A 25,109-nucleotide genomic window follows, 5' to 3' on the forward strand; every position below is an offset into this window, starting at 1 on the left:
ATTCAGAAGTAGAAACAGCGTCGTTGCTTTTGTATCACCTGCGAAGTGCATTGCAACCTGTGCACTGCTGCCCGCGGGACGGAGACCAGTAGCTCCGCAGCTTCTCTGCCGACGCCCCTCCTTCTCCTCCGGTACTCCTTCAAGCACAATGCGCTGATATCCGCACGCTCGGTAAAAGAATGATTTCTTTTGTGTCGACAGTAGAGGGTGTTCCCAGAGATACGGGCACCGCAAGCCTTTACCAGCGGATCAGAAAGGTCTTGACGAGGTAAGATGATCGTGATGGCGCTGAACAATTTACATTCACTCTGCGCTCCAAACACAAGCTGGCCATCACACCCGTCAGATTCTGCTGCATACTGAGCAACAGATGTCATCGTAGCATCATGCAAAGAGCTGTGTGTGTGGAGGGTAAAGCATTCGAGAAGGAGCGTTAATACATTTGTAATACATTTAGTTTTATGTTGGTGTCCAGGGCTAGACAAGTTGTGTTGGGTCGGTGTCTGCTGCCGTGCTGCGTTTATCTGTCCGCTAAATTGCTGCTGTCCAGTCCCCGTGTCTGCTAAAGCCTCCGTCACCTCTACTCACTGGCCTCACTCACTGCATCCTTCAAACTCCCTTTGTATTTGCCTACTACATGCCTACCAATACCAATATGTAGGACTGCTCGCTTCCATTTTCGCAACATCTCCAAAATTATAAATATCCCTGTTCACAGTGATGCTGAAAAACTAGTAGATGGATTTATTATTTTTAGGCATGATTACTGTAATTCGTTATTATTAGGATGTCCTAAAAACTCCCTGGAAAGCCTTCAGTTAATCCAAAATGCTGCAGCGAGAGTACTGACAGGGACTAGAAAGAGAGAGCATATTTCTCCTATATTGGTGTCGTCTATTAGCTTAAACTAGCTCGAATTTATATGTGCAACACATCAACGTTTCAGCTGTGAAAACAACGTGACAAAGTGAAAGAGTCACTTGTAGTAACCTACAGAAAGGCTTAAGTTTACCCTTCTTTTGCAAGATGCGTAAAGTAATCGAATGGGTTCAATAGGTTCTTCCTTTTAACATGTCCCACATCTCCACCAAGTTTAATCAACATCCTCTTGGTAATTATTGCACAAATAGTTATTTCTGTCTTGGTGGAGGAGGACCATTTCAGTTTTACATAGCTTTATGGTAAGTTCAATTCTAATTCTATTCTATTCTACTTCTAATTTTTAGCTGCCTTCCTTGTACTGTTTTGATTCACTCTCTGTCATTCCAACAGTGGACAACCTTATCAGACACAAACAGTAAGATATCAAGTGATGATCATTTTGCTTTAGCAGTGAAGCTAAATGCTCAGTGAATGATTGCTTACCTAATATTCATTACAATGGAAAACAAACACTGTTGTAAGCAGTGTTGGTCAAGTTACTGGAAATAGTAATTAGCTACTAATTACTGATTACTTCTCAAGAAAGTAATCCTGTTACTTTACTGATTACTTATCTTCAAAAGTAATTAGTTAACCTTTAAATTAGTTACTTTTTAAAAACATGATCCACAACCTGAATATGTAATAAAGCAATAGACCTTTCAGCTGAATTCTGTTTTTTCTGCATAATCCAGCATATAAAATAAAATAAGTGTTTTTGTTTACACTCACTCTTTCAAATAGAAATCAGAGATTCAGCGCCACTAAGTCCTGTCTCTCTTAAGTCTATTTTCACCTGTTTAGCAGGAGTGGGGCCGGTGGAACTTTGCCCGGTGCCTCAGCGGTCCTGTCAGCGGGGGGATCCAGGAATTTCTCTGTGGCGACCATGAAGTTTAATTTTTAGCTGCAGAAAGAAGTTTTCTTCCCCACGCAGCAGACGCTAATGTTTTCGTCACTTTTTATGAAATCAAACTCAAAATACTGTCAGTACTTCCAAGCTGTAAGTGCTGCATGGTCTTACTCTCTCCTGCACTCCACATTATCCATTGTTGATCAACACACGTCTGTTGATGTCACGGATGAGGCACTCACTCATGAGACACTCTCACAAACAAAATCATGGTTTAGTAATGCAGTAACGCAGTGTGCTTACGGGAAAGTAACAGTAATCTAATTACTTTTTTGCAATAGTAATCCCCTACTTTACTCGTTACTTGAAAAAGTAATTGTATTACAATACAAGTAACAAGTTACAAGTAACGCTTGTTACTGCCCATCTCTGATTGTAAGGCTACAGTATGTTACTCTGTAACTTTTTGGTATCCAAATAGGAAATTGGTAAAAAGTTCAACACATAAAAGGATATACACTATACTACCAAACGTTTTCACTCACCCATTCAAATCATTGATTTCAGGTATTCTAATCACTTCTGTGACCACCGATATATAAAATCAAAACCCCATACAGATTTGATGGAATTGGTTTTCATGGCCGAGCAGCTACATTTAAGCATTACATCACTAAGTAATAAAGTAATAAAGTAATAAAGCATTGGATGCAGTGGTTGGTGTAAACTGGGTGTTATGATCTGGGGTTGTTTTTACAAGCTCCAGTGAGAGGAATTCTTGTGTGTTTCAAACAAACTATTTTGTCTGTTTTTGTCTATTTGTTTCTACCTCCCCACCTGTTGTATTTTTTATTGTTTTGGTGTCTTGCCTGTCTTGCCTTAGACATCGTTGTACTATTCCACATATAATGTAATGTCTGAAATAAAACAAAAACAAACAAATAAATAAACAGATAAAAGATTCATATGAACAATAGGAGCCTATAGAGATTCTGTATAGCTGTTCTTGCAAAAGCAAAATGTGTTTGGCACCACCGTGCACTCAGATCACAATACTGACTGCAGGACAGGTTTTTTTAAAAAAAAGTTCACATACTTGTGAAGGCGGACAAGCGTATACTTTTGACAAAATATTGTGGGTCACTGTGTGCTTCTTGGTACATTCAAGTACTCCTGGTGGCCAAAAATGGTTATTGCATTAGTAAGTATGATTTCAGGTATTTAATTTTATAAGTCATCTCATATGACAGAGAATGATGTAACAAGCAGAGAACGTTAGAGTATATTATTGCCTTATGATTATAATAATCCTTGCCATTCATGCTCAGTGATAAAACTGACTTTTTGTCCGTGTGTGCTGTCCTCCACAGGGACCTGCTGGTGACCTTGGCCCTGGGTCAGGTCCTGTCCTTGTTAATTTGCGCTTTAGGTCTGACAAGCAAATACCTGGCGAATGACTTTCACGCTAACACTCCAGTCTTTCAGAGCTTCCTCAACTACATCCTGCTGTTTCTGGTGTACACTACCACGTTGGCAGTCAAGCAAGGTAAAGCCACAAGCTAAGATGTGTGAGTGCATAAATCAATATCAATATTCTATCTAGCAATCTAGCTATCTAATTATAATAAGAATGATAATAATGAAGATGAGGCAACTGTCTATGTCAATGAATACCAGAGTCTATACAGTCTTTTTTGTGTTGACTTTTAATTCAAGTTCAGTTTGAGTACCATCAGGCTTGTTTTATGTTTTGTTTTTATGTTAATATTGTCACGGACTGCGGAGGCAGACTGTGTGGAGTGTGTGAGGAGGACCCACGTGGAAACACAGACGAGGAACCAAAACTAAACTTGAACAAAAAGCAAGCCTTTATTTTGGGGCTGAAACTCACAAACATAAGACAAGGCAAAATGAGAGAAAACCTAAATATACACTGGGCAAATTTTAACTATGACTTTAAACTATGACTTGAACTATGATTCTTACTATGAGTTTAACAAGATAACGGCTATGAAAACTGTGACATGATGTGGGGCAGGTAGCACAGACAGAAGACACTGAACTCAAGAAGACAGAGGGCTTAAATACACAAACGAGGTGATCAATGAAATGTAGACACATGAGGAAACAGCTGACTAGAATGAACCTAATGACACCATGGAACACAAGACCCCTTCAAAGTACAACAGGAACTATAAATAGGATGCAGACGTGGCATGAGCTTGACAACATGAACCACGCAGACATGAGACATGACAGACAGACACACTAACCAACAGGGGAGACTTAAACACAGGGGTGGGACACAAGGGGAACGTGATAAGCCATGAACTTACACTGTAACCTAGGCATGACAGAATTTAACTAGATAAGCTGGAATGAAACTAGAACGCAAATAAATACCAAAATGAAGAGCAGGGATCCAAGCACAGAACCTTGAGGCACATCTTGGTTAACTGGAGTAGACGTGTAACAGACTGGGTGGCTGTAGCTCAGGTGGTAGAGCAGGTCATCTGCTAATTGGTTGTTCAAACCCTCCAGTCTGAATCCTAAATATCCTTGGGCAAGATACTAGCCAAGTTGCACTCCGATGCATCCACTGGAGTATGAATGTGTGCTAATGTTAGTTAGAAAGCACTTGTATAAAATGCTTTGAGTGCTGAGATAGAGAAGAAAAGTGCTTTATGTCCATTTACTGTTCACAAACTATTGTGTGTTGGAGAGATAGGACTGAAAGCAAGAGACTAAAGCACCAGTTAGTTAGATGAGAAACTGGTGTTGAAGGCTAGAGAAAGCTCCAGGAGGATGAGGATGCTGAGTTAGAGGTTAGTGGTCAGAGTCCACTCCAATAAGAGTGGACATTAGTTATTTTGATGAGAGCCACTCATTTAGCTTGGGAGTCACTTCACCGAGTGCTTCGATTACCACTGGGATCACTGTTACCTTCACCCTCCACATCTTCTCGAGCTCTTCTCTGAGCCCTTGTTACTTCTCAAGCTTCTCATGTTCCTTCATGTCTTCCTTCTGTATTGCTACATCTGTCACTAAGGCCGTCTTCTTCTGCTTGTCCAACACCATGTCTGGTTGGTTAACCACCACCATTTTGTCCGTCTGTATCTGGAAGTCCCTCGGTCATTCTCCACCACCCTTGGGGGAGTTTGCCATTTTGACCTCGGGACTTCCAGGCCATATGGTTATGGTGTTCCCATAACCATACTTGGTTATGGGAACACCATAACCATACTTGGTTATGGTGTTCCATGTATGCCCTGTCTGCTAGCATCTTGCACACTGCTGTTATGTGCTGGATTGTCTCAGGGACATCTTTACACAGTCTGCGCCTCGGGTCTTGCCTGGTGTGATAGACCCCAGCCTCTATGGATCTTGTGCTCAGAGCTTCTTCCTGTGCTGTCATGATTAGTACCTCTGTGCTGTCTTTTAGTCCAGCTTTGTCCAGTCACTGGTAGGATTTCTGGATGTCAGCCACCTCCACTATTTGCCAGTTGTACATACCATGCAGGGGCCTGTCCTTCCATGATGGTTCCTCCTCTTCCTTGGGTTTCTGCTGCCTGAGGTATTCACTAAGCACGTTGTCGGTTGGGGCCGTCTTGCTGATGTATTCGTGGATGTTCGTTGTCTCATCTTGGACTGTGGTGCTGAAACTCATGGTTCCATTTCCCTGTGGGATCCCCAAGTACTTGTACCTGTCCTCTATTTCTGCAATGTGTCCTTCTGGTAGTTCGATCCCCTCAGTTCTGACTACCTTCCCCTCTTTTTGTTATCATCTGACTACACTTCTCCAGTCTGAACTACATTCTGATGTCACTGCTGTATATCCTGGTGGTGTGGATCAGTGAATCGATGTCTTGTTCACTCTTGGCATACAGCTTAATGTCATCCATGTAGAGGAGGTGACTGACAACTGCTCCATTCCATAGTCGGTATCCGTAGCCAGTGTTGTTAATGAACTCACTGAGGGGGTTCAGGCCTATGCAGAACAGCAGTGGGGACAGAGCATCTCCTTGGTACATCCCGCACTTGATGGCGACTTGTGCCATGACTTTGAAGTTGGCCTCCAGTGTTGTCTGCCACGTCCCCATTGAGTCCCTGATGAAGACTCTTAGGGTCCTGTTGATCTTTCACATTGATGTGAAAGACTCACTGTCACTTATTGCAAACTTCTGTGTTGCAAGATACTAACTTTGTTTGATAATGACAAAGTTGTGGAAATGACTTTCATATTTGATCTTATGGTATAAACTACTTGCACAATCTTCATGAAATATAAACAGAAAATAATATTTTTGGCTGACTGACTAAATAGGACATTTGTGACTGTGTGTGTGTTTGTGTACAATGTTTACATATATTTGTGGGGACCAAAAATTTGAATATTACTAAACTTGTGGGGACCAGTAGCCCTTATGGGGACCAGTAGCCCTTATGGGGACAAAATGCCTGTCCCCAAGAGTTTGAAGTCTTTTTGACACTCAAAATGTGGTTTTAGTATCAGGGTTACAATACGTTTATGGTTAGGTTTAGGCTAAGGAGTTAGGGTTATTCCTTCATTTGTGATGGTTAGGGTAAGATGCTAGGGAAAGCATTATGTCAATTAGATGTCCCCACTAAGATATGAAAACACGATTTTGTGTGTGTGTGTGTGCACATGTGCTGTAATGGAGTGAATTATCTTGTCCCTATATTTGGAATACTGTTGTGAGATTCTTTCCTTTTGTCCCTTTCTATGTTTCTCACCAGGGGAAGGGAACTTGCTGGCCATTCTAATGCAGCGCTGGTGGAAATACATGATTCTGGGTGTCATAGACATTGAGGCCAACTATTTGGTCCTTAGGGCTTACCAGTACACTACACTGTCCAGTGTACAGGTTGGTATGTGTGAGTGCTTCTGTGCATGTTTGCAGACATTACATCAAAGCCAGCTGTCCTCATAGTACCCATAGAGTTTTTGTTAAGTCTGACAAAATAATGTTGATGTTTATGGTACAAAGCTTGTTTGTGTTTTTTTTTTTAATAAAAAAGCCCTTGGGTTCCATTATAGAAAATCAGTGAAGAATCAGGATACCTTGACTTCTGCTTCGCCAGTGTGGCATGGTGGTGCCATGCTAGGTGTTGCTGCATCAGAGCAAGCAGGTCCTTGGTTGGATATGTGGGATTTGCAGTTCAGAATTTAGTTACTCTGGCTTCCTCCCACATTTCAAAGACATGCATGTCTTTCAAAGACATGCATGTCTTTGAAATGTAATAAGTGAATTTAAATTAGCACAGGATGCAAGGTATGTAAAGTGCTTAAAGTGTATAGAATAAAGTAGGGCTGGGTGATGAGAGGAAAATCTAATATCAAGATATTTTTTGGCCCTCTCATGATACACGATATATATTGCGATATGTTTACGCGACTCAGGAGGGGAAAGTGGTGCTCTACCTGCACTGTGTATAGTGCGAGTGGAGCACTGCCGACTTCAGTTGAATTCAGTTCAATTCAATTTTATTTATACAGCACCAAATCACAACAACAGTTGCTTCAAGGTGCTTTATATTGTAAGGTAGATCCTACAATAATGTATACAGGGAAAAACCCAACAATCATATGACCTCCTATGAGCAAGCACTTTAGCCACAGTGAGAGGGAAAAACTCCCTTTTAACAGGAAGACACCTCCAGCAGAACCAGGCTCAGGGAGGGGCGGCCATCTGCCGAGACTGGTTCTGGAGAGGGAAAGAAGACAGGAAAAATCATATGCTGCGGAAGAGAGCCAGAGATAATAAAAGTATGATTCAATGCAGAGAGGTCTATTAACACATAATGAGTGAGAAAGGTGACTGAATAAGAAATACTCATTGCATTCATGACTTCAACTGAGAACATTCTCGGGGAGTGGAAGGAATACTTTGAGGACCTCCTTAATACCACTGGTACATCTTCTGCGGAGGAAGCAGAGTCTGGGGACGAGAGGGACAACTTGTCTATCTCTGGGGGTGAGGTCCCTGAGGCAGTTAAACAGCTCCTTGGTGTCAGGGCCCCTGGAGTGGATGAGGTTTGCCCTGAGTTCCAGAAGGCTTGTCAATGCCAGGGTGATGTGAAGGAGAGTCCGTAGTTGAACCTCGGATACAGGAGGAACAATGCGGCTTTCATCCTGGTCGTGGAACACTGGACGAGCTGCTTTGTGGACTTGTGGAAGGCATTTGACTATGTCCCTGGTAATGTCCTGTGGGAGGTGCTTCAGGAGTATGGGGTGTCATAAATGGAAACTTTAACGGCCTTTGAGCCTGTTACCAGCTTAGGTGGGTTGCCGAACTGGCGGTGAGGCGACAGTGAAGTTGGCCATAAATAGCCTCCATTGATTTTCCAGATCTAACTCTAGGTGCGCTGTCCAGTTGAGAGAATGGTAGGCCCACCCCAAGGTGGTTACAGGAGGCAGGGATCCACACCAGTTACACCCAGCTGCTCAAATGGACCAGGACACTTCTCTGCTTAGGCTGCTGCTCCCGTGACCCAGATCCGGATAAGCGGAAGAAGATGGATGGATGGATGGATGAATAATTATTCCTGCAGTCTTACTATTTATATTATATTCCTGCACAGTTTGTGTGGGTCACCCACAATTTCATTGTACATCTACAATGACAATAAAGGGCTATTCTGTTCTATTCTATTTGATTATTAATCTTTGGGTCTCTTAAACATTAAATTGGTATCCTCTGACAATGATGCGGATCTAATCTGCATTGACAGACCACTAGGAACTCTACTGAAATCACCTATTGCATTGTTTAGAATACACAGTAATGGAGTCACTAGTCAACAGTAACAAAAAGATAAGTCTGATTAGAATGAAACAACACTTCCGGTGTGAACGAAAAAGAAATCATCAACCTGTTTATTTTTTTCTCTGTGCACAATTCTTTCTCTCAGCTCTTAGACTGTTTTGTCATCCCAGTGGTATTGCTGCTGTCCTGGTTCTTTCTCCTAGTGAGATACAAGACTGTCCATTTTGTCGGGACAGGTCTATGTTTGCTTGGCATTGGCTGCATGGTAGGAGCTGACATTCTTCTTGGTGGACAGCAAGGCCTTGGCAAGTACCAAGCACACACTGTCAAGTACACATAAATACTTAAAAGATGACACTCAACAAATTTACATTGGATTGCAAGCAGCTCATCAAGGCACAGATCCACTGCTAATTTGATATGATAAACAATGCATTATTTTGGCCCACTAAGGGTGCATGCATGTGTGGGTGCTGTCGGTTTGTTGGGGTCTCTTGGTCATTTGTGAGTGTTGATTCCTCCTCTCTTTCTTCCTGAATCTTTTCAGGAGAGCAGAAGCTGTTTGGGAATCTGCTAGTTCTGGGAGGAGCTATGCTGTACGGAATATCCAATGTATGCGAAGAGTTTATTGTAAAGAACTTGAGTCGTGTTGAATTCCTGGGCATGTTGGGACTATTTGGATCCTTCTTCAGCGGCATTCAGCTGTGAGTTTGTGTGGAGGAGAAACATGCTTCATAAATGCAAGTGGTCAAAACTTAATAAGTAACAAGCTAGGTATATTTAGCACAGTTTTGATGTAGTTTTCTTTAATTTCTAAATTGAATTTTAAATTTAATCAAATTTTAGACATATTGTACTTTTAACTGAACTATGTGTACTTTACAGCATTTGTTATTAGCCTTTAAGAGAATACATGTTACCTTTAAAAAATTAAGTATTAATGCATAATGATAATACAGATACATTACAGGTACAAATGGTTAGAGGATGTAAGAACAACACTTTCTGAATGTAACTTTGGCCTTTCCATTCATTCCTACCAGGTATTTTAAACATATTTTCACCAGGAAATTAAATCTAAAACTTTGAGGCACATGGACTAGTTCTTATATAGAACTTTTTTTACTCTACCTGAGCACTCAAACCAGTTTATACAACTTAACTTATTCACCCATTCACACAAGCACTTTGTTCTATGCGTTTTCTAAGGAAGTGCTTTCTATCTAACATTCATCCTCCAGTATATGCATTGGAGAGAGCATATACTGGTGACTGTATATGGGTTACCCTACCCTAACCCTTTCCAAGTATATATTGTCATGGTCCTGGGTCTTTGACCCAGTGTTTTGAGTTTATTGTTATTATTTTCCAGTTTCTGCTGTTTTGTATTTGTTCTTAGGGTTTGAGTTGTGTGTTTAGTGTTTCTATCATCCCTACCTGTGTCTTTCCTCTGTGTTCTGTTCGTGTCCCCGAGTTGGTATTGTGAAACAGTCTGTGAGTTTCCTGTTTTACTTTGTAGGTTTGTGTCTCGTTATGCCCATTAGTTCCAGCTGTGTCCCCTCCTGTGTGCCATTTCCTAATTACCTGGTGTGTGTAATTATATTGTGTGTCTGCCTGTGCTCCTCGTCGCGTCGTCTGTGTTTCTCCGTGAATCTTCTGTGTACTCAGCATTATTCCGTGTTTCACTGTGTCTCTCTGCTCCTCGCCCCGTGTCCTCCTTTTGTGTTAGTTTTCCCAGTTTAGGTTTATGTTCAGTTCTGCCCGCACCTTGGTTATTGTTCACCGTAAATAAAACTCACTTGCACCTCCGCCACTGTCTGCTATTTGGATCCTCCTTCTCACCTCCACACGACTGCTGCCCCAGTCGTGACATATATGGCATGCACAATAGAGCAGCCAGGAATCAAACCACCAAACCTTCCAATTGGTATGTAGATGACCTGCTCTTCCTCCTGAGCTACAACCACCCCATTTATCTGCAATTTGAACCTTTACACAAAAAGCAAAATACCACTGAAAGTGTCTTGATGCATGCTCAATCATCCAGGTAAGGAAATCCCAAAAAGTTGATTCTGTTCATTTGAACATAGTATCTTCAGTGGGAGAAACGTTTCGTTACTCATCCAAGTGACTTCTTCAGTCTCTGCTGACTGCAGGTTTCTCCAACTGTATAATGAGTACATTTGTATAATGACTGAAACTAGCACCGGGCCATGAGGTCAGTTTCTTGATCATTAATATGCAAATTGTTATGTTACGTCCAGGTGAACAGAATCAACTTTTTTGGGACCACTGAAAGTGGTTTTGGCCATACTAAACTAGAATAAACATTCTTTGTCCACTGTGCACCAAGCGCCAAGACCCTAAAGGAACTCTGGTACTGTGAAAAATAAGCCAGTGCTATTAAATCTCTGTGTATGCTTTGTTGCAGGGCTATCATGGAACACAAAGAGCTTCTAAGAGTATCCTGGAACTGGCAGATAGGTGACTCTGAACACACACACACACACACACCCATTCGGCTATCTTAGTGAGGACCTTCATTGACATAATGGTTTCTCCTAGCCCCTTACCCTAACCCTAACCATTAAAAATGAATGCCTAACCCTAACCCCTAACCCTACTAAAAGAAACACACTTCCTAACCCTTACCCTAAACCTAACCATAACCCTAATTGTAACCCTGACACTAAAACCACATTTTGAGCCTCAAAAAGGGCTTCAAACTTGTGAGGACCGGTGAGTGTGTCCTCACAAGTGACTGTTGGTTCTCACAAGTATAGTAGAATGCAGATTTCGGTCCTCACAAAGATAGCTAGACAGGAACACACACACACACACACACACACACACACACACACAAAGTAATATAACTCCAATTCCAAAATATTAATACATAAATATAAAAAAGAATGCAATGATTTGAAAATGTCATAACCCCATATTTTTTCACAGTAGAAAATACAAACATGTTGTATTCATAACCTGAGAAAATGTATAATTTTAAGAGAAACATTAGCTCATTAGCTAAGTTGCATAGCATACCTGCTCTTGTAAAAAACAGCCAGTAAACATGTAGGAAGTGAGGAGACCAGTTGCTGGACTTTTGAGAGAAGAAAAGTGCTGTTCCATATTTATGTGAATAGGATTCTACCTGCTCAACACTCATGGGTCTTCTTTGTTGTGAGACACACAAAAACTTGCCCATACACACATATATAGACACAAACACACATAGACAGGCACACACAGAAATAATGTTACATTATTATAATGTAATCACAGAGAAGCTTTTTGGTCTCACTTTCCCACTCTCTTTATCCTCCATCATGTGCTATGTTTTAGATTCTTTAAAGTACCCCCCCTTTGCTTTGTTGACAGCGCTGCAAACCCTTGGCCTTCTCTCAATGAGCTTCATGATGTAGTCACCTGAAATGGTTTTCACTTCTCAGATGTGCCTCGTCAGGGTTCATTTCTGGAATTTCTTGCCTTCTTAATGAAGTTGGGATCTTGTTCTGTTAAAAGGTTACCCGCACCAGATAATTTTTTAACAGTTAACCTAATTAGCTCCAAAATGTTGTTTCTTTTTTGTGCCACTTACAGTCTTACAGTTACAGTCAAAATAAGCTAATATTTTTCTTTAAAAAGTGCATTTTCTCACTTCATACATTTGATATGTGTTCTATTGTGGATCAAGTGAAAGGGATAATTCATATTTGTAACATGAGCACTAACATGAGGCTAATTTTCATTTGTAGTAATACACTACCGGTCGAAAGTTTTAGAACACCCCAATTTTTCCAGTTATTTATCGCAATTCAAGTTCAATGAATAGCTTGAAATGGTACAAAGTGGTGCCAGAGGTTTAAAAAAAGCATTAGGTTACCCAAAACTGAAAAAAATGTACATTTCCTTACACCTTACCTTCTAAAACAAATTGGTCTTACTGTCCTTAAAGATGTGGTAAGAGACAGAAAGCATGCTATTTGCACATATTTATTCATCAGGTCTGCAGAGGACCTGAAGGAGAGTCCAGCCTGTTGCTCTTACAGTATAATACTCATATTACAAGTACAGTAACGGTAGTTAGTTAGTGACTGAGCAGCTTGGTGACTTTCCTCTTGATGTCTTTAGTCGGGCTAAATTCATTCACCTGCACGGATTAGCTAAACAAACTTTACAAAACAAGTTTTCCCAACAGCCGAGTCCTAATCTAGCTAGGTAAGGATTTTAGTTCATTTTTGGGGCGCTATTAGGTTGTCCATGTTTTCTACAGTCATTGTACTATACCTTGTGAACATCAGTTGAACAGTACTGTACTGCAAAAAGTAGTGTGTTGTTACAAAAATGCCGAAAAAAAAGGCAATTACCAATGGAAGAGAGACAGACCATCACAACACTTAAAATGTAGGTCTTTCCTACAGAGAAACTGTGAAGAATGTCAAGGTGTCAGTGAGTACAGTTTCCTTCACCATCAAAAGGCACTCAGAAACAAACTCTGACAAGGTGAGGTCTGGCAGACCTATAGCCACAACTGAATCAGAGGACAAGTTTCTGAGAGTTAACGGCTTGCGTGATAGGTTGCTCACAGGACAACAGCTTCAAGCACAGCTTAATAGTGGTCGTAGTAAGCAAGTCTCAGTTTCAACTGTGAAGAGAAGACTTTGAGCTGCAGGTTTGATAGGACGAGTTGCAGAAAGAAAGCCATTGCTACTAAGTCAGAATAAGACAAAAAGGCTTGCCAATCGCTACCTTATCGTGGTGGAGGGGGTTTGTGTGTCCCAGGGATCCCAGGGGCTATGTTGTCTGGGGGCTTTTGCCCCCTGGTAGGGTCTCCCATGGCAAATTGGTCCTGGGTGAGGGACCAGACAAAGAGCGATTCAGAAGACCCCTATGAAAAGACCATCGAGGGAACAGTTCACCCTGCCCAGGATAGGGTTACCGGGACCCCGCCCTGGAGCCAGGCCCGGGGAGGGTGGCCGAGGGTGAGAGTTTGGTGGCCGGGCCTTAGTCCATGGGGCCTGGACAGGCACAGCCAGAAAAAGGGGCATGGGCCCATCTTCCTGCAGGTCCACCACCCGCAGGAGGCACCGGATCTGAACCCAAGCAGTGTTTTGTTATTGGACTTCTGTGCAAACCACAGTTTGGCCATAACAAACACCATGTTCGAACATAAGAGTGTCCATAAGTGCATGTGGCACCAGGACACTGTAGGCCGCAGGTCAATGATCGATTTTGTAATCGTCCTACCGGGCTTGGCTAGCCTGTGGGACTCCGTAGACAGCTGATAGGTACCAACAGGCCAAGCGGAATGCAGTGCGGGCGGTGGCGGAAGCAAAAACTCGGGTGTGGGAGGAGTTCGGAGAGGCCATGGAAAAAGACTTTCGGACTGCCTCGAAGAGATTCTGGGAAACCGTCAGGCGACTCAGGAGGGGAAAGCGATGTTCTACCTGCAATGTGTATAGCACTGGTGGAGTGCTGCTGACTTCGCCTGAGAAAATTGTCAGGCGGTGGAAAGAATACTTTGAGGATCTCCTCAATGTCACTAGCACGTTTTCTGTGGTGGAAGCAGAGTCTGGGGACTAAGGGGATGACCCGCCAATCTCTGGGGGCGAGGTCACTGAGGCAGTTAAACAACTCCTTGGTGGCAGAGTCCCTGGGGTGGACGAGGTCCGCCCCGAGTTCCTGAAGGCTCTGGATGTTGTAGGGCTGTCTTGGTTGACACGTCTCTGCAATGTTGCGTGGAGATCAGGGGCAGTACCCCTGGACTGGCAGACCGGGGTGGTGGTCCCCATCTTTAAGAAAGGGGACCAGAGGGTGTGTTCCAACTACAGGGGAAACACACTCCACAGCCTCCCTGGGAAAGTCTATGCCAGGGTGCTGGAGAGGAGAGTCCGTCCGTTAGTCGACCCTCGGACACAGGAGGAACAATGCGGTTTTCGTCCTGGTCGTGGAACACTGGACCAGCTCGTTATCCTCTCGAGGATACTCGAGGGCGCATGGGAGTTTGCCCAACCAGTCTACATGTGTTTTGTTGACTTGGAGAAGGCATTCGACCGTGTACCTCGGGGGGTCCTGTGGGGAGTGCTCCGGGAGTATGGGGTGTCTGGCCCATTGCTACGGGCCATTCAGTCCTTATACGACCGTTGCAAGAGCTTGGTCTGTATAGCCAGCAATAAGTCGGACTTGTTCCTGGTGGGTGATGGGCTCCGCCAGGGCTGCCCTTTGTCACTGATTCTGTTCATAATTTTTATGGACAGAATTTCTAGGCGTAGCCAAGTGGCGGAAGGCTTTCACTTCGGTGGTCTCAGGATCTCATCTCTGCTTTTTGCAGATGATGTGGTCCTGTTGGCTTCATCAGGTGATGGCCTCCAGCTTGCACTGGAATGGTTCGCAGCCAAGTGTGACGCGGTGGGAATGAGAATCAGCACCTCCAAATCTGAGGCCATTGTCCTCAGCCGGAAAAGGGTGGAGTGCCCACTCCAGGTCAGGGACGAGACCCTGCCCCAAGTGGAGGAGTTTAAGTATCTCGGGGTCTTGTTCATGAGCGATGGGAGAGGGGAGCGGGAGATCGACAGACGGATTGGTGTACCGGTCTGTTGTGGTGAAGAGAGAGCTCTGTGTAAAAGCGAAGCTCTCAATTTACCAGTCGATCTATGCCCCTACCCTCACCTATGGTCACGAGCTGTGGGTAGTGACCGAAATTATGAGATCGTGAATACAAGCGGCGGAAATGGGCTTCCTCCGAAGGGTGGCTGGCCTCTCCCTTAGAGATAGGGTGAGAAGTTCGGCCATTTGGGAGGGGCTCAGAGTAGAGCCGCTGCTCCTCCACATCGAAAGGAGCTATTTGAGGTGGTTCGGGCATCTGACAAGGATGCCCCCTGGGTGCCTCCTGGGCAAGGTTTTCCGGGCATGTCCCACCGGGAGGAGGCCCCGGGGCAGACCCAGGACACGCTGGAGAGATTATATCTCTCGGCTGGCCTGGGAACGCCTTGGTGTTCCCCCAGATAAGCTGGAGGAGGTGGCTGGGGAGAGGGAGGTCTGGGCTTCTCTGCTTGGGCTGCTGCTCCCGCGACCCGGCCCTGGATAAGCGGAAGAAAGTGGATGGATGGATGGATGGATGGATGGCTTGCTTGGGCCATGAAAAAACACCATTGGACTACTGAAGACTGGAAGAAGGTATTATGGACTGATGAATCAAAATTTAAAATCTTCAGTTCATTATGTAGGATCTTTCTAAAAGGATGGTTCCACAGTGAGTGGAATCAACTGTCAAACATGGAGGAGGAAGTGTGATGGTCTGGGGATCTTTCTATTGCTGGATCCAGGGTCGGTGACTTGTACAGAGTGAGAACCAAAACAGCTACCACTGCATTCTGCAGCTCCATGCAATACCCTCTGGTATGATGGAGTGGTCAGCACCGTCTCCAGACTTAAACCCCATCGAGCTGGTTTGGGATGAACTGGATAGAAGAGTGAAAGCAAAGCAACCTGCAAGTGCCACACATTTTTGGGAACTTCTGCAACAGATACAGAGATGCTGACCTACAGCATCTCTGTATTGACCTAGAGGTCAATGAAGATGCTGTTGATGCATTTACTCACACTTCCTTTTTTTTTTTCTTTTTTCTTTTTTTTCTTTTTTTTACCTGGATCACCTGTTGAGAAAGAAAAAAGAAAACAAGCAGAAGAAAACGAGAGTAATAGAATAAACAACATCACAATGATATATGGGAATATAACACTACATACTTAATATTAAACATTATTGTGCAGCACGTAAGATCGACAGCGCACAGTGTGCTTTGAGGTAGGAGCCAAAAAGGGTGTAGTTTGTGTGTGTGATCACCTGTGTGTACACCTGTGAGCATGAGCGCGCTTGTATTTAAAAGGTTCCTTAATGTAATGATCTGCTAGAGGGTGTGGGGGGCCACAGTCCCATCCTCCAGGGCATGAAGCAGGTATGGAGGAGATCAAAACTCCAGACATCCAGAGGCCCCCAGAACACAAGAGACCAAGGAAGACCATTTACTCACACTTCCAAGTGCATGGGTCCTCATATTGAAGTATGTAATGAAGCTCATCACTTAGGAAAACATGGGAAACCATCACTCAAGGATAAAAAGTCAAAGCATTTGTTTCTCAAACTTTATTAGACTTTCTCAAGCTTTCTCACAAGCGAGACTTCAAAGATTTGCATGCTCCTCAGTCCCCTTCTGTAAGTGACAGAGTCAGAGATGGAGCTAGTGTGCTTTATCAAGGGAAGGGCTTCTGAGAAGAAATTTCCAAGCTACATGCTTGCATTATAGGGTAGCCCTTTCTAGTGGCTGCTGCCAGTCACACAAGATGGCATTTTTATGGTAGGTAGCAGGGTGAGCACATCAGCCATAAAAGAGGAGGCAAAACAACCTGAAACCTCTCATTCTCAGATCTGCTCACATGGATCTTGGTCAGAGTGGCAGGAATCACATTCAAGTTAGTTCAGTTCAACTGTATATGTGTATAGAGACTATTTACAACAACAGTCCCTCAAAGCACTTTGTGTTATGTGAGGGCTGTGTGCAGGCAGGAATGGTGGACCCAAAGTGCAGACGCTCGAAGGCAAAAGGTGAACTCAAAACAGCTTTAATGCTGAACTCAAAAAAGGTAACAAAACTGAGACTCCAAATAAACTCAGGCAAGCAGACAGAACACACAGCATAGTAAACGGTAGATCGCGACACGGACATACACAGGGCTTAAATACACAGAGGGAGCAATCAGGGAATAGGTAACAGGAGGGAAACACAGCTGGGGCAAATCAGGCCTAACGAGACAAAGGAAGCAAAACCGATGCATTTACATGAGACACAGACTTTCAAAGTAAAACAGGAAACACAACACAGACTGAACTACAGACACAGACTCACAGGCAGAGGGAACAGAGACGTGGGACCAGGGCAGACACAGACACTGACTGGACACGGGGAAATAGCAGACAGGGGAGACAGCAACTAAGGGTTACACAGAGACATAAACCATAAGACAGAACTCAAAGAAACCAAAGACTAGAAATAAAAAATAATATAATAAACTCAAAACCCTGGGTCAACGACCCAGGCATCCTAACACTTTGTTGTAAGATAAAGACCACACAGCATTAGAGAGAACACTTAAAATAAATCAGACAACCCCCTATGAGCAAGCACTTGGAGAATCTGGGAAGAAAAAACTCCCTTGTAATAGAAAGAAACCTCTGGTAGAATCAGGCTAGAATATAAATATAGATCACATTGAGGCACCTGTTGTTGTGATTTGGTTCAATATAAATACAACTGAACTAAAACGAAAAGTATTGGAGAAGTACCCTGTTCACTTACAAAAAGACACAAAATGTGTTAGGAAATCCCATAAAAGTTTTTTGCCTTGGTTTGTCTGGAGAAAAGGGCTTGTGACTACGCCTCAGTATGTAAAAATTTTGGTACACAAATGTGTTTTCCTGCATCTCTACAGTGTGGGTTGGGAATGAAAAGTTAGCAATAACTCATAGCATGATCCATAAGATCACAATAACCACTTTTATGGTAAATGGTACATAGACTGGTTCTTACATAGAGTTTCTCTACTCTATTTGAGCACTTTATAATGAAATAAAAATAAATCCTATTAAAAACGATACCTCTTTGTGTGTTCACAGGTCTTCTTTATGTTGGTTTCAGTGCCTTCATGTTTGGCCTTTACAGCTTCATGCCTGTTGTGATGAAGAGGACTAGTGCCACCTCAGTCAATCTGTCTCTGCTCACAGCTGACCTTTACAGTCTCTTCTGTGGCCTCTTTCTCTTTCACTACAAGGTAATCAACTGCCAGGAATCATTTATGTGATGATGTGCAGTTTAAAAGATATATATACAGTAAAGCACAATTTAGTTTGACTAGACTAATTGATTTAGTTGATTAAAACTAAAATAACTGAACTGCATTGTGGTATAAATGATGTACACTGTTGTGACTTATGAAAATGCTAATGATACTTGTTGCACTTAGAAATATTTTTTTGTTTATAAAAAGTGATATAAAGTTAAGAATGGATGAGGTGAACACAAAAATAGGCAAGAGCTATGCTGGCAGGCAGGTGGCACAGGTCTGATGGTGGAGGGTGAGTGGGTTTGGTGACATGGGCAGCAGGACATTCACACAGGTTCCAGAAGTAATACAAGGAAAACGGAGTGGATCTTTAGTGTATTCGGTGTTGCTATAATGAGAAATGTATCTTCAAAGCTGAGAACTTGAGATGTGTTGTAAAAATGTGTCAAAACATATTTTAAAATGCCACCTAAGAGTTTAAACTGAGCAGATGTTCTGGAAACTGCTTTCTGACAACCTTAGAAAAAAAACAAACAAACAAAATTTTTATAGTAAATTTTTATCGGAAGTCTCGTAACTGACGGTCTTTATGCAACATTTATTTAAGTTGTAGCTTAGTTGTAGCATATAAGAAACTACCAATAGCTTAGTTGCCATTAACCATGCCCACTAGAAGGGAAAACAGGTAATCCCAAAACTGGGAGCTGAAATGCTTAAATAATGCCTTGAAACCATTAAAACATTAGAGTTTATTTGTCAGATGATTGTTTTAGCACAGTACAGGGGGTAAAATAAGTATTGAACGCTTCATCTATGTTCTTAGTAAATATATTTTAATGGTGCTATTGACATGAAATATCACCAGATGTGGGTAACAACCCATACAATCCACACATGAAAAGAAGTCAAGACATTGCATATGACCCCAAAAACACCATCCCAACACCGAAGTTTGGAGGTGGGAACATCATGATGTGGGGCTGTTTTTCAGCATAGAGCACTGGTATGCTTCATATAATTGAGGAAAACATGTACTGAGACGATCTTGATAAAAAGCTGCTGCCATCTACCAGAATGATGATGATAAAATGAAGGTGGATGTATAAGCAAGAGAATGATCGCAAATACACAAAGTGTGGAGCATGAAATTGTCCAAAATGTCTTGGTATGCTGAACTATTAAGAGTTCCTTGGAACTAAGGGGCTAAGCTCACTTCCTGAAAAACAACCCCACACCATATTTCAATTCAATTCAATATTATTTATATAGCACCAAATCACAACAGCAGTTGCCTCGAGGTGCTTAATATTTTAAAGTAAAGACCCTACAATAATGTAGAGAAAATCCCAACAATCATATGACCTCCTATGAGCAAGCACTTTGGTGGCAGTGGAAAGAAAAGCTTTTAACCTCCAGAAAGAAACTTCCACCAGAAGCAAGCTCAGGAAGGTCATCTGCTGCAACTTGTAGAGGTGAGAAAGACAGGACAAAAAATGCTGTGGAAGGGAGCCAGAGATGAATAATGACGCTTAATTAAATGCAGAGTGGTGTATAAACACATAGTGAGTGACAAGGGTTGAGAGAAGGAGAAATACTGGGCCTATGGCACAATCACTAAGGGAGGATTCAGGGATACCTGGTCCAGCCCTAACTATAAGCTCTGTCAAAAAGGAAAGTCTTTAGCCTAATCTTAAATTAGAGATAGTGTCTGTCTCCCAAATCCAAGCTGGGAGGTAGTTTCACAGAAGAGGGGCCTGAAAGAAGGCTCTGCCTCCCATTCTACGTTTAAATACCCTAGGAACAACAAGTAAGCCTGCAGTGTCAGAATGATTGGGGCTGTAGAGGTGTTATGGTACTATGAGGTACCATACCATTTAAGATAACATGGGGTCTGATTTTGGTCTAAACCTTTTGACTTATTTGAGCTACACTACCAGTCAATTTTTCCAGTTTTTTATTGAAAATTATCCAGTTTAATGTCTGATTGAACTCTGAAAGGAAAGCACAGTACAAATAAGCAATTGGAGTTAAAAAAGAAACCAAGAATTTATAGACCAAAATGTATTCTAAACTGTTGACTCATCAAAGTAGCCACAGTAACCATTGCTGCAGAACAGCTTTAAATTGTTAACCCATTTTGTGTTCCCTGAAAAAGGCCTTTTTTGTATAATTCTGAAATAAACAATATCTTTCAGTTTTCGGTAACCTTACCTTTTTTTAACCTCTGGCAGTTCACCACTTACCTTTGTACCAATTCAAGCTATTCGTTAGACTTGAACGACTTGAATTGTAATAAATAACTGGAAAAATTGGGATGTTCTGAACCTTTTGACCTGTAGTGTACCTTACTAAGTACTGATGTACTAAATAGAGGACATCCTATGCTTTCCATTGATATGTCATGTGTTTTTTGGTGGGCACTTTTAGTTCCCCAGAGGAAGGAAAACACACAAAAAATTCAATGTGAAGATTCTTTCTTTGAACTGAATTGAAAATTTAATTGAAGTGAAAAAATTCCTGAAGTCATTACTAGTTATTACTAGTTAATGTTAAAACTCAACAGAGCCAAGTTTTCTTTTTCAGAGGAGCCAGAGTATCCAGGGTCATACTGACCAAAGATGTAACATTATTAACGAGATAATCGACCACTGTGGGAGTAGAATTTAGCTAGCTGCTCTCTGTGTTGGTATATAACATTGAAGAGAACGGTGGAGGAATTCTTTCCGTACTTACCAGACTTTCAAAAAGAGATCTACTCTGATATTCCCCTACTGCTTAATCTAAATTTAAATGTTATTAGGAAATGAGAGGGTTTTCTGGAAACACTTTTAAATGTAAAGTTTCTATGCAATATGTTAAAACAAGATCTAGAGTGTGATTAAAGTGGTGGGTGGGTTCTTTTAAATTTTGAGAGAAGCCAATTGAGTCTAATAACAGATTAAATGCAATGTTTATGCTGTTATTTTCAGCATCTACATGGATGTTAAAATCACCCACAATATAATTGTTTTGTCTGAACTGAAAACTAAATCAGTAAGGGCTAGGGTGGACAATAGACAACAAATAAAACTGGTTTTTGAGTTTTCCAGTTAGGGTGAACAAGGCTAAGCATCAGGCTTTTAAATGAATTAAAACTCTGTCTGGGTCTTTGGTTGATTAATAAGCAGGAGTGGAATATTGCAGCTGCTGCTCCTCCTCCTCATCCTGTGCTTTAAGGATTCTAAGCTAGTATAACTCAGGGGTGTTGATTCATTTAACCAGTTTTCTGTAAGGCAGGGTACATCAATATGCTGATCAATTATTAAATTGTTTTCTAGCCGGGACTCAGAAAAGAGAGACCTAATGCTTAATGATCCACATTTAACAGTTTTACTCGTTGGTGCAGTTATAGATACTAAATTGGTCTTTCTTTGTGATTTGTTTATATTTAAATTGTCTTTTGCTAATTTTTGGTTTGTTTTTTGTTGGACTGGGAGCAGATACAGTCTCTAAGTGGATGGGGTTTTGGGGAGATAACAGGAGGAGAGAAGCTGCATAGAGGCTTTTAGCACTGCAACTCTGCTTCCTGGTCCCAGCTCTGGGGCTTTAATACATTTCTAGAAATGAGAGCTGCCCCATCCAAAGTGGGATGGATGCTGTCTTCCATGCTAAGATCAGGTTTTCCCCAGAAAGTTTCCCAATTATCTATAAAGCTCACATCGTTTTTTTGGACACCACTCAGACAGACAGCAATTTAAGGAGAATATGTGACTAAACATGTCACTCCTGGTTCGACTGGGGAGGGGAAGAGAGAAAACTACAGAGTCTGACATTATTTTGGCAAAGTTACACACTGGTTCAATATTAATTTTACTGACTTCTGATTGATGTATCCAGGTTTTAATTGCTGCCGATGTGAATTAGAATTTTACCAAATCTGTTTATCCTTAGCCAGCAATTTCAGGGTTCATTGAATGTCCCTGCTCTGGCCTTTGGAAGACATGGTGTTTCTAACGACACGTTCCTCAAAACAGAATGACCCAAACCAGAGTTTGTTCCTTGGCGGGTGTGTCACAGAGTGGGGATAGATTTTAGATGTGAATGGTTGGTGTACTAGGGGTTTCTGTGTAGGACTACTAGGACTAAGGTGCAGGAGGGACAGTTGAAGACACCGTACTGCTAGTAAGTCGGCTAAAAGCTAAGCGAATGTAATGAATCCCTAAAGACACGGTGAATGAATACTGTAAATATAATTAGCCAGTTATTCAACAAAGAGTGTGCTTTGAATAAAGCTTTGGGACACTAGGAAATAAGTCATTTTCCAAGAGTTTTTACTTAAATGGGCTACACACATAAGCTACACCATTGTGTGTTGTAACAGGAACAGGAAGTGATACTGTTCCCAACACTGGACCAACACCAAGTGAGAGTGCCACCACCCTCGACCAAACCTTGGCACAGTACAGTCAGATCTCCTGGTAACCACCAACCCAAATTCATCTATCCGATTGCCAGATAGAAAAGCGAGATTCGTCACTCCAGAGAACAGGCCTTTTTCACTGTCTTCACTGAAGTCCAGTTGTCCAGCACGCTTTACACGACTGCATGCAGGTTTTGCATTGCGTTTGGTGGTGTAAGGCTGGATGCAGCTGCACAGGAATCTGTTCTTGAGCTAATCTGAAGATCACATGAAGTTTGGAGGTCTGTAGTGATTGACTGTGCAGAATTTGGTGACCTCTGCTCACTATATGCATCAGCATCTGCTGACACCACCAATTTGTGAAGAACTTACCGTCTTCCCCAGTCACTTCCAAGTTGTTATAATACCACTTACACTTGACTTTGGAATATTTAGTAGCAAGGAGATTTCAGAACTAGACTTGTTGCACAGGTAGCATCCTACCATGGAATTCACTGAGTTCCTGAGAGTGACCCATTCTCTCACAAATGTTTGTAGAAGCAGTGGCCATGAAAGTAAGTGGGACACTTGAATTTGGTGATTTGGATTGGTGAGTGAATACTTTTGGCAATATAGTGTTAATACCAACAGCAGAGATCTCACTTTGACACTGCCTTCTTGGATAATACTGATTCCCTACATTTTCTACCATGCACTATCAAATAAAGACAAATATAATAGATTTTTATGAGACTTTAAATAAGATTTAAATAAAAGACAAGTCAGGACAACCAATCCTGATGAACTGTTATTAATCAGCATTATCCTAAAAGAAATGTGCATCTTTACATTAGTTTTAGAATAGATTGAAAATAAAATATTGCATGTATGCATATATTGAACGTCACATGATAGCTCTGTCTCTGTGTTTCAGTTCTCGGGCCTCTATCTGTTGTCATTCTTCATCATTATCTTGGGCCTGGTTTTTTACTCCTCCTCGTCAACCTATGTGGTTCAGGACCCACGAGTCTACAAGCAATTCAGAAACAAAGACAATCAAACACCATATGAACCACCTCCACTTTGCCCTAGAGTCTTGGAGCCCACTGTCATCTACACTACCCTGAGCCCTGAGCAAGGAGATGAGTTTCCTGTTAAAGTAGCCTAAGAACTGGGACAGAGTTAAGTGCATTAGCCTGATAAACTTGTGAGTCAGGTGCAACCCCCAGGTTTCCCTTGTGTACAAATGAATAGTGCTAGGCTTTGCCCAATCTGGTAAGCAGGATAGCTGGGATCACCCAGGTAAGTCAAGGTATTCATTTTATGGTCTGAATGGAGAAATGTCTCCATGCTCACAGTAATCAAGTTAACACAAATTCATTTAGCTACATATTGTATGTACTGAAAAATGACTGACCAGAATGTAATTTAAACACATAGCAATGTGAGTTGAGTTCACTGTCATCAAAGACTGTGCATAGACTATAGTAGCTGTATATGATGATGTAAAGAGATGGTATTGTCATTTTTATGTTATCACGTATTTCTTCTAATATTTGCAAGAGGATATTGTATGGATGTAAACTATCATCTGCCCAATATTGCTCTTATTTCAAAGAAAGAAGTTCAATAAATTTACAAAAATAAGTGCACATTGTATATTATAAGAAGGATTCTCTGTAGGATCTGATTGTTTGCAGGCTGAAAGAAGGATAACTATATTCTAACGCCCTGTTTTCCACAGTGTAAGTATTAGTGAGGCGTGAAAGAGATTTCAAATTCAATGTTAAATTTGTCATAGGCCCTAGAATGTCAGGCCCTAAAATTCAGGATCCAGCAGATGTTTGTGAGGTACATTTTGGAATGTTTTTCAAGAGATGCATTCAGATGACTCATGTATCATCTGGACTGCTGTTACAGCTGTATACTGTTTTGAAAAATACAAGGCATTGTTCAAAAGTTTTTTGTTGGTTGCTTTGATTGAAAAAAAAAAAAAGTACAGTACATACAGTGAGGTCAACCTTAACTGAGTTTTATTTATTGGACATGGTTTTTATGTATAAATAATTGTATACAATTGGAACATAAAAAACTAAGGTTGACAAAACATAACTTAATTGCGTGCAACCAATGTACATTTTTTTATGTTAATCCCACAGGTTATTTTTTTCAGTGAACTCTAGTGGTGTACATGACAGATGATTCATTTTAAATAATAAAATATAAAAGATGTCCATTTGCTGGTGTTCATAATTCTATTTTTCACATCCCAAATTGCCTAAAAATAATTAGAAAACCATTTCTGAAATGCACTTACTCAGTAGAAACA

At 41.7% G+C, this 25,109-nt stretch overlaps 1 protein-coding gene across 1 annotated transcript; it reads left to right on the forward strand.

Moving 5' to 3' along the window:
* The first annotated feature begins 133 nt into the window (after positions 1–133).
* slc35f1 (solute carrier family 35 member F1) lies at positions 134–24,795 on the forward strand. Its single transcript, XM_063495642.1, has 8 exons — positions 134–268; positions 3,142–3,317; positions 6,530–6,657; positions 8,705–8,864; positions 9,107–9,263; positions 10,991–11,043; positions 18,236–18,390; positions 23,715–24,795. The coding sequence occupies exons 1-8, from the start codon at positions 180–182 to the stop codon at positions 23,946–23,948; spliced, it is 1,152 nt and encodes a 383-aa protein (XP_063351712.1). The 5' UTR covers positions 134–179; the 3' UTR covers positions 23,949–24,795.
* The last annotated feature ends 314 nt before the right edge of the window (positions 24,796–25,109 follow it).

The sequence above is a fragment of the Pelmatolapia mariae genome, linkage group LG15, assembly GCF_036321145.2.
Source record: "Pelmatolapia mariae isolate MD_Pm_ZW linkage group LG15, Pm_UMD_F_2, whole genome shotgun sequence".
Taxonomy (NCBI): domain Eukaryota; kingdom Metazoa; phylum Chordata; class Actinopteri; order Cichliformes; family Cichlidae; genus Pelmatolapia; species Pelmatolapia mariae.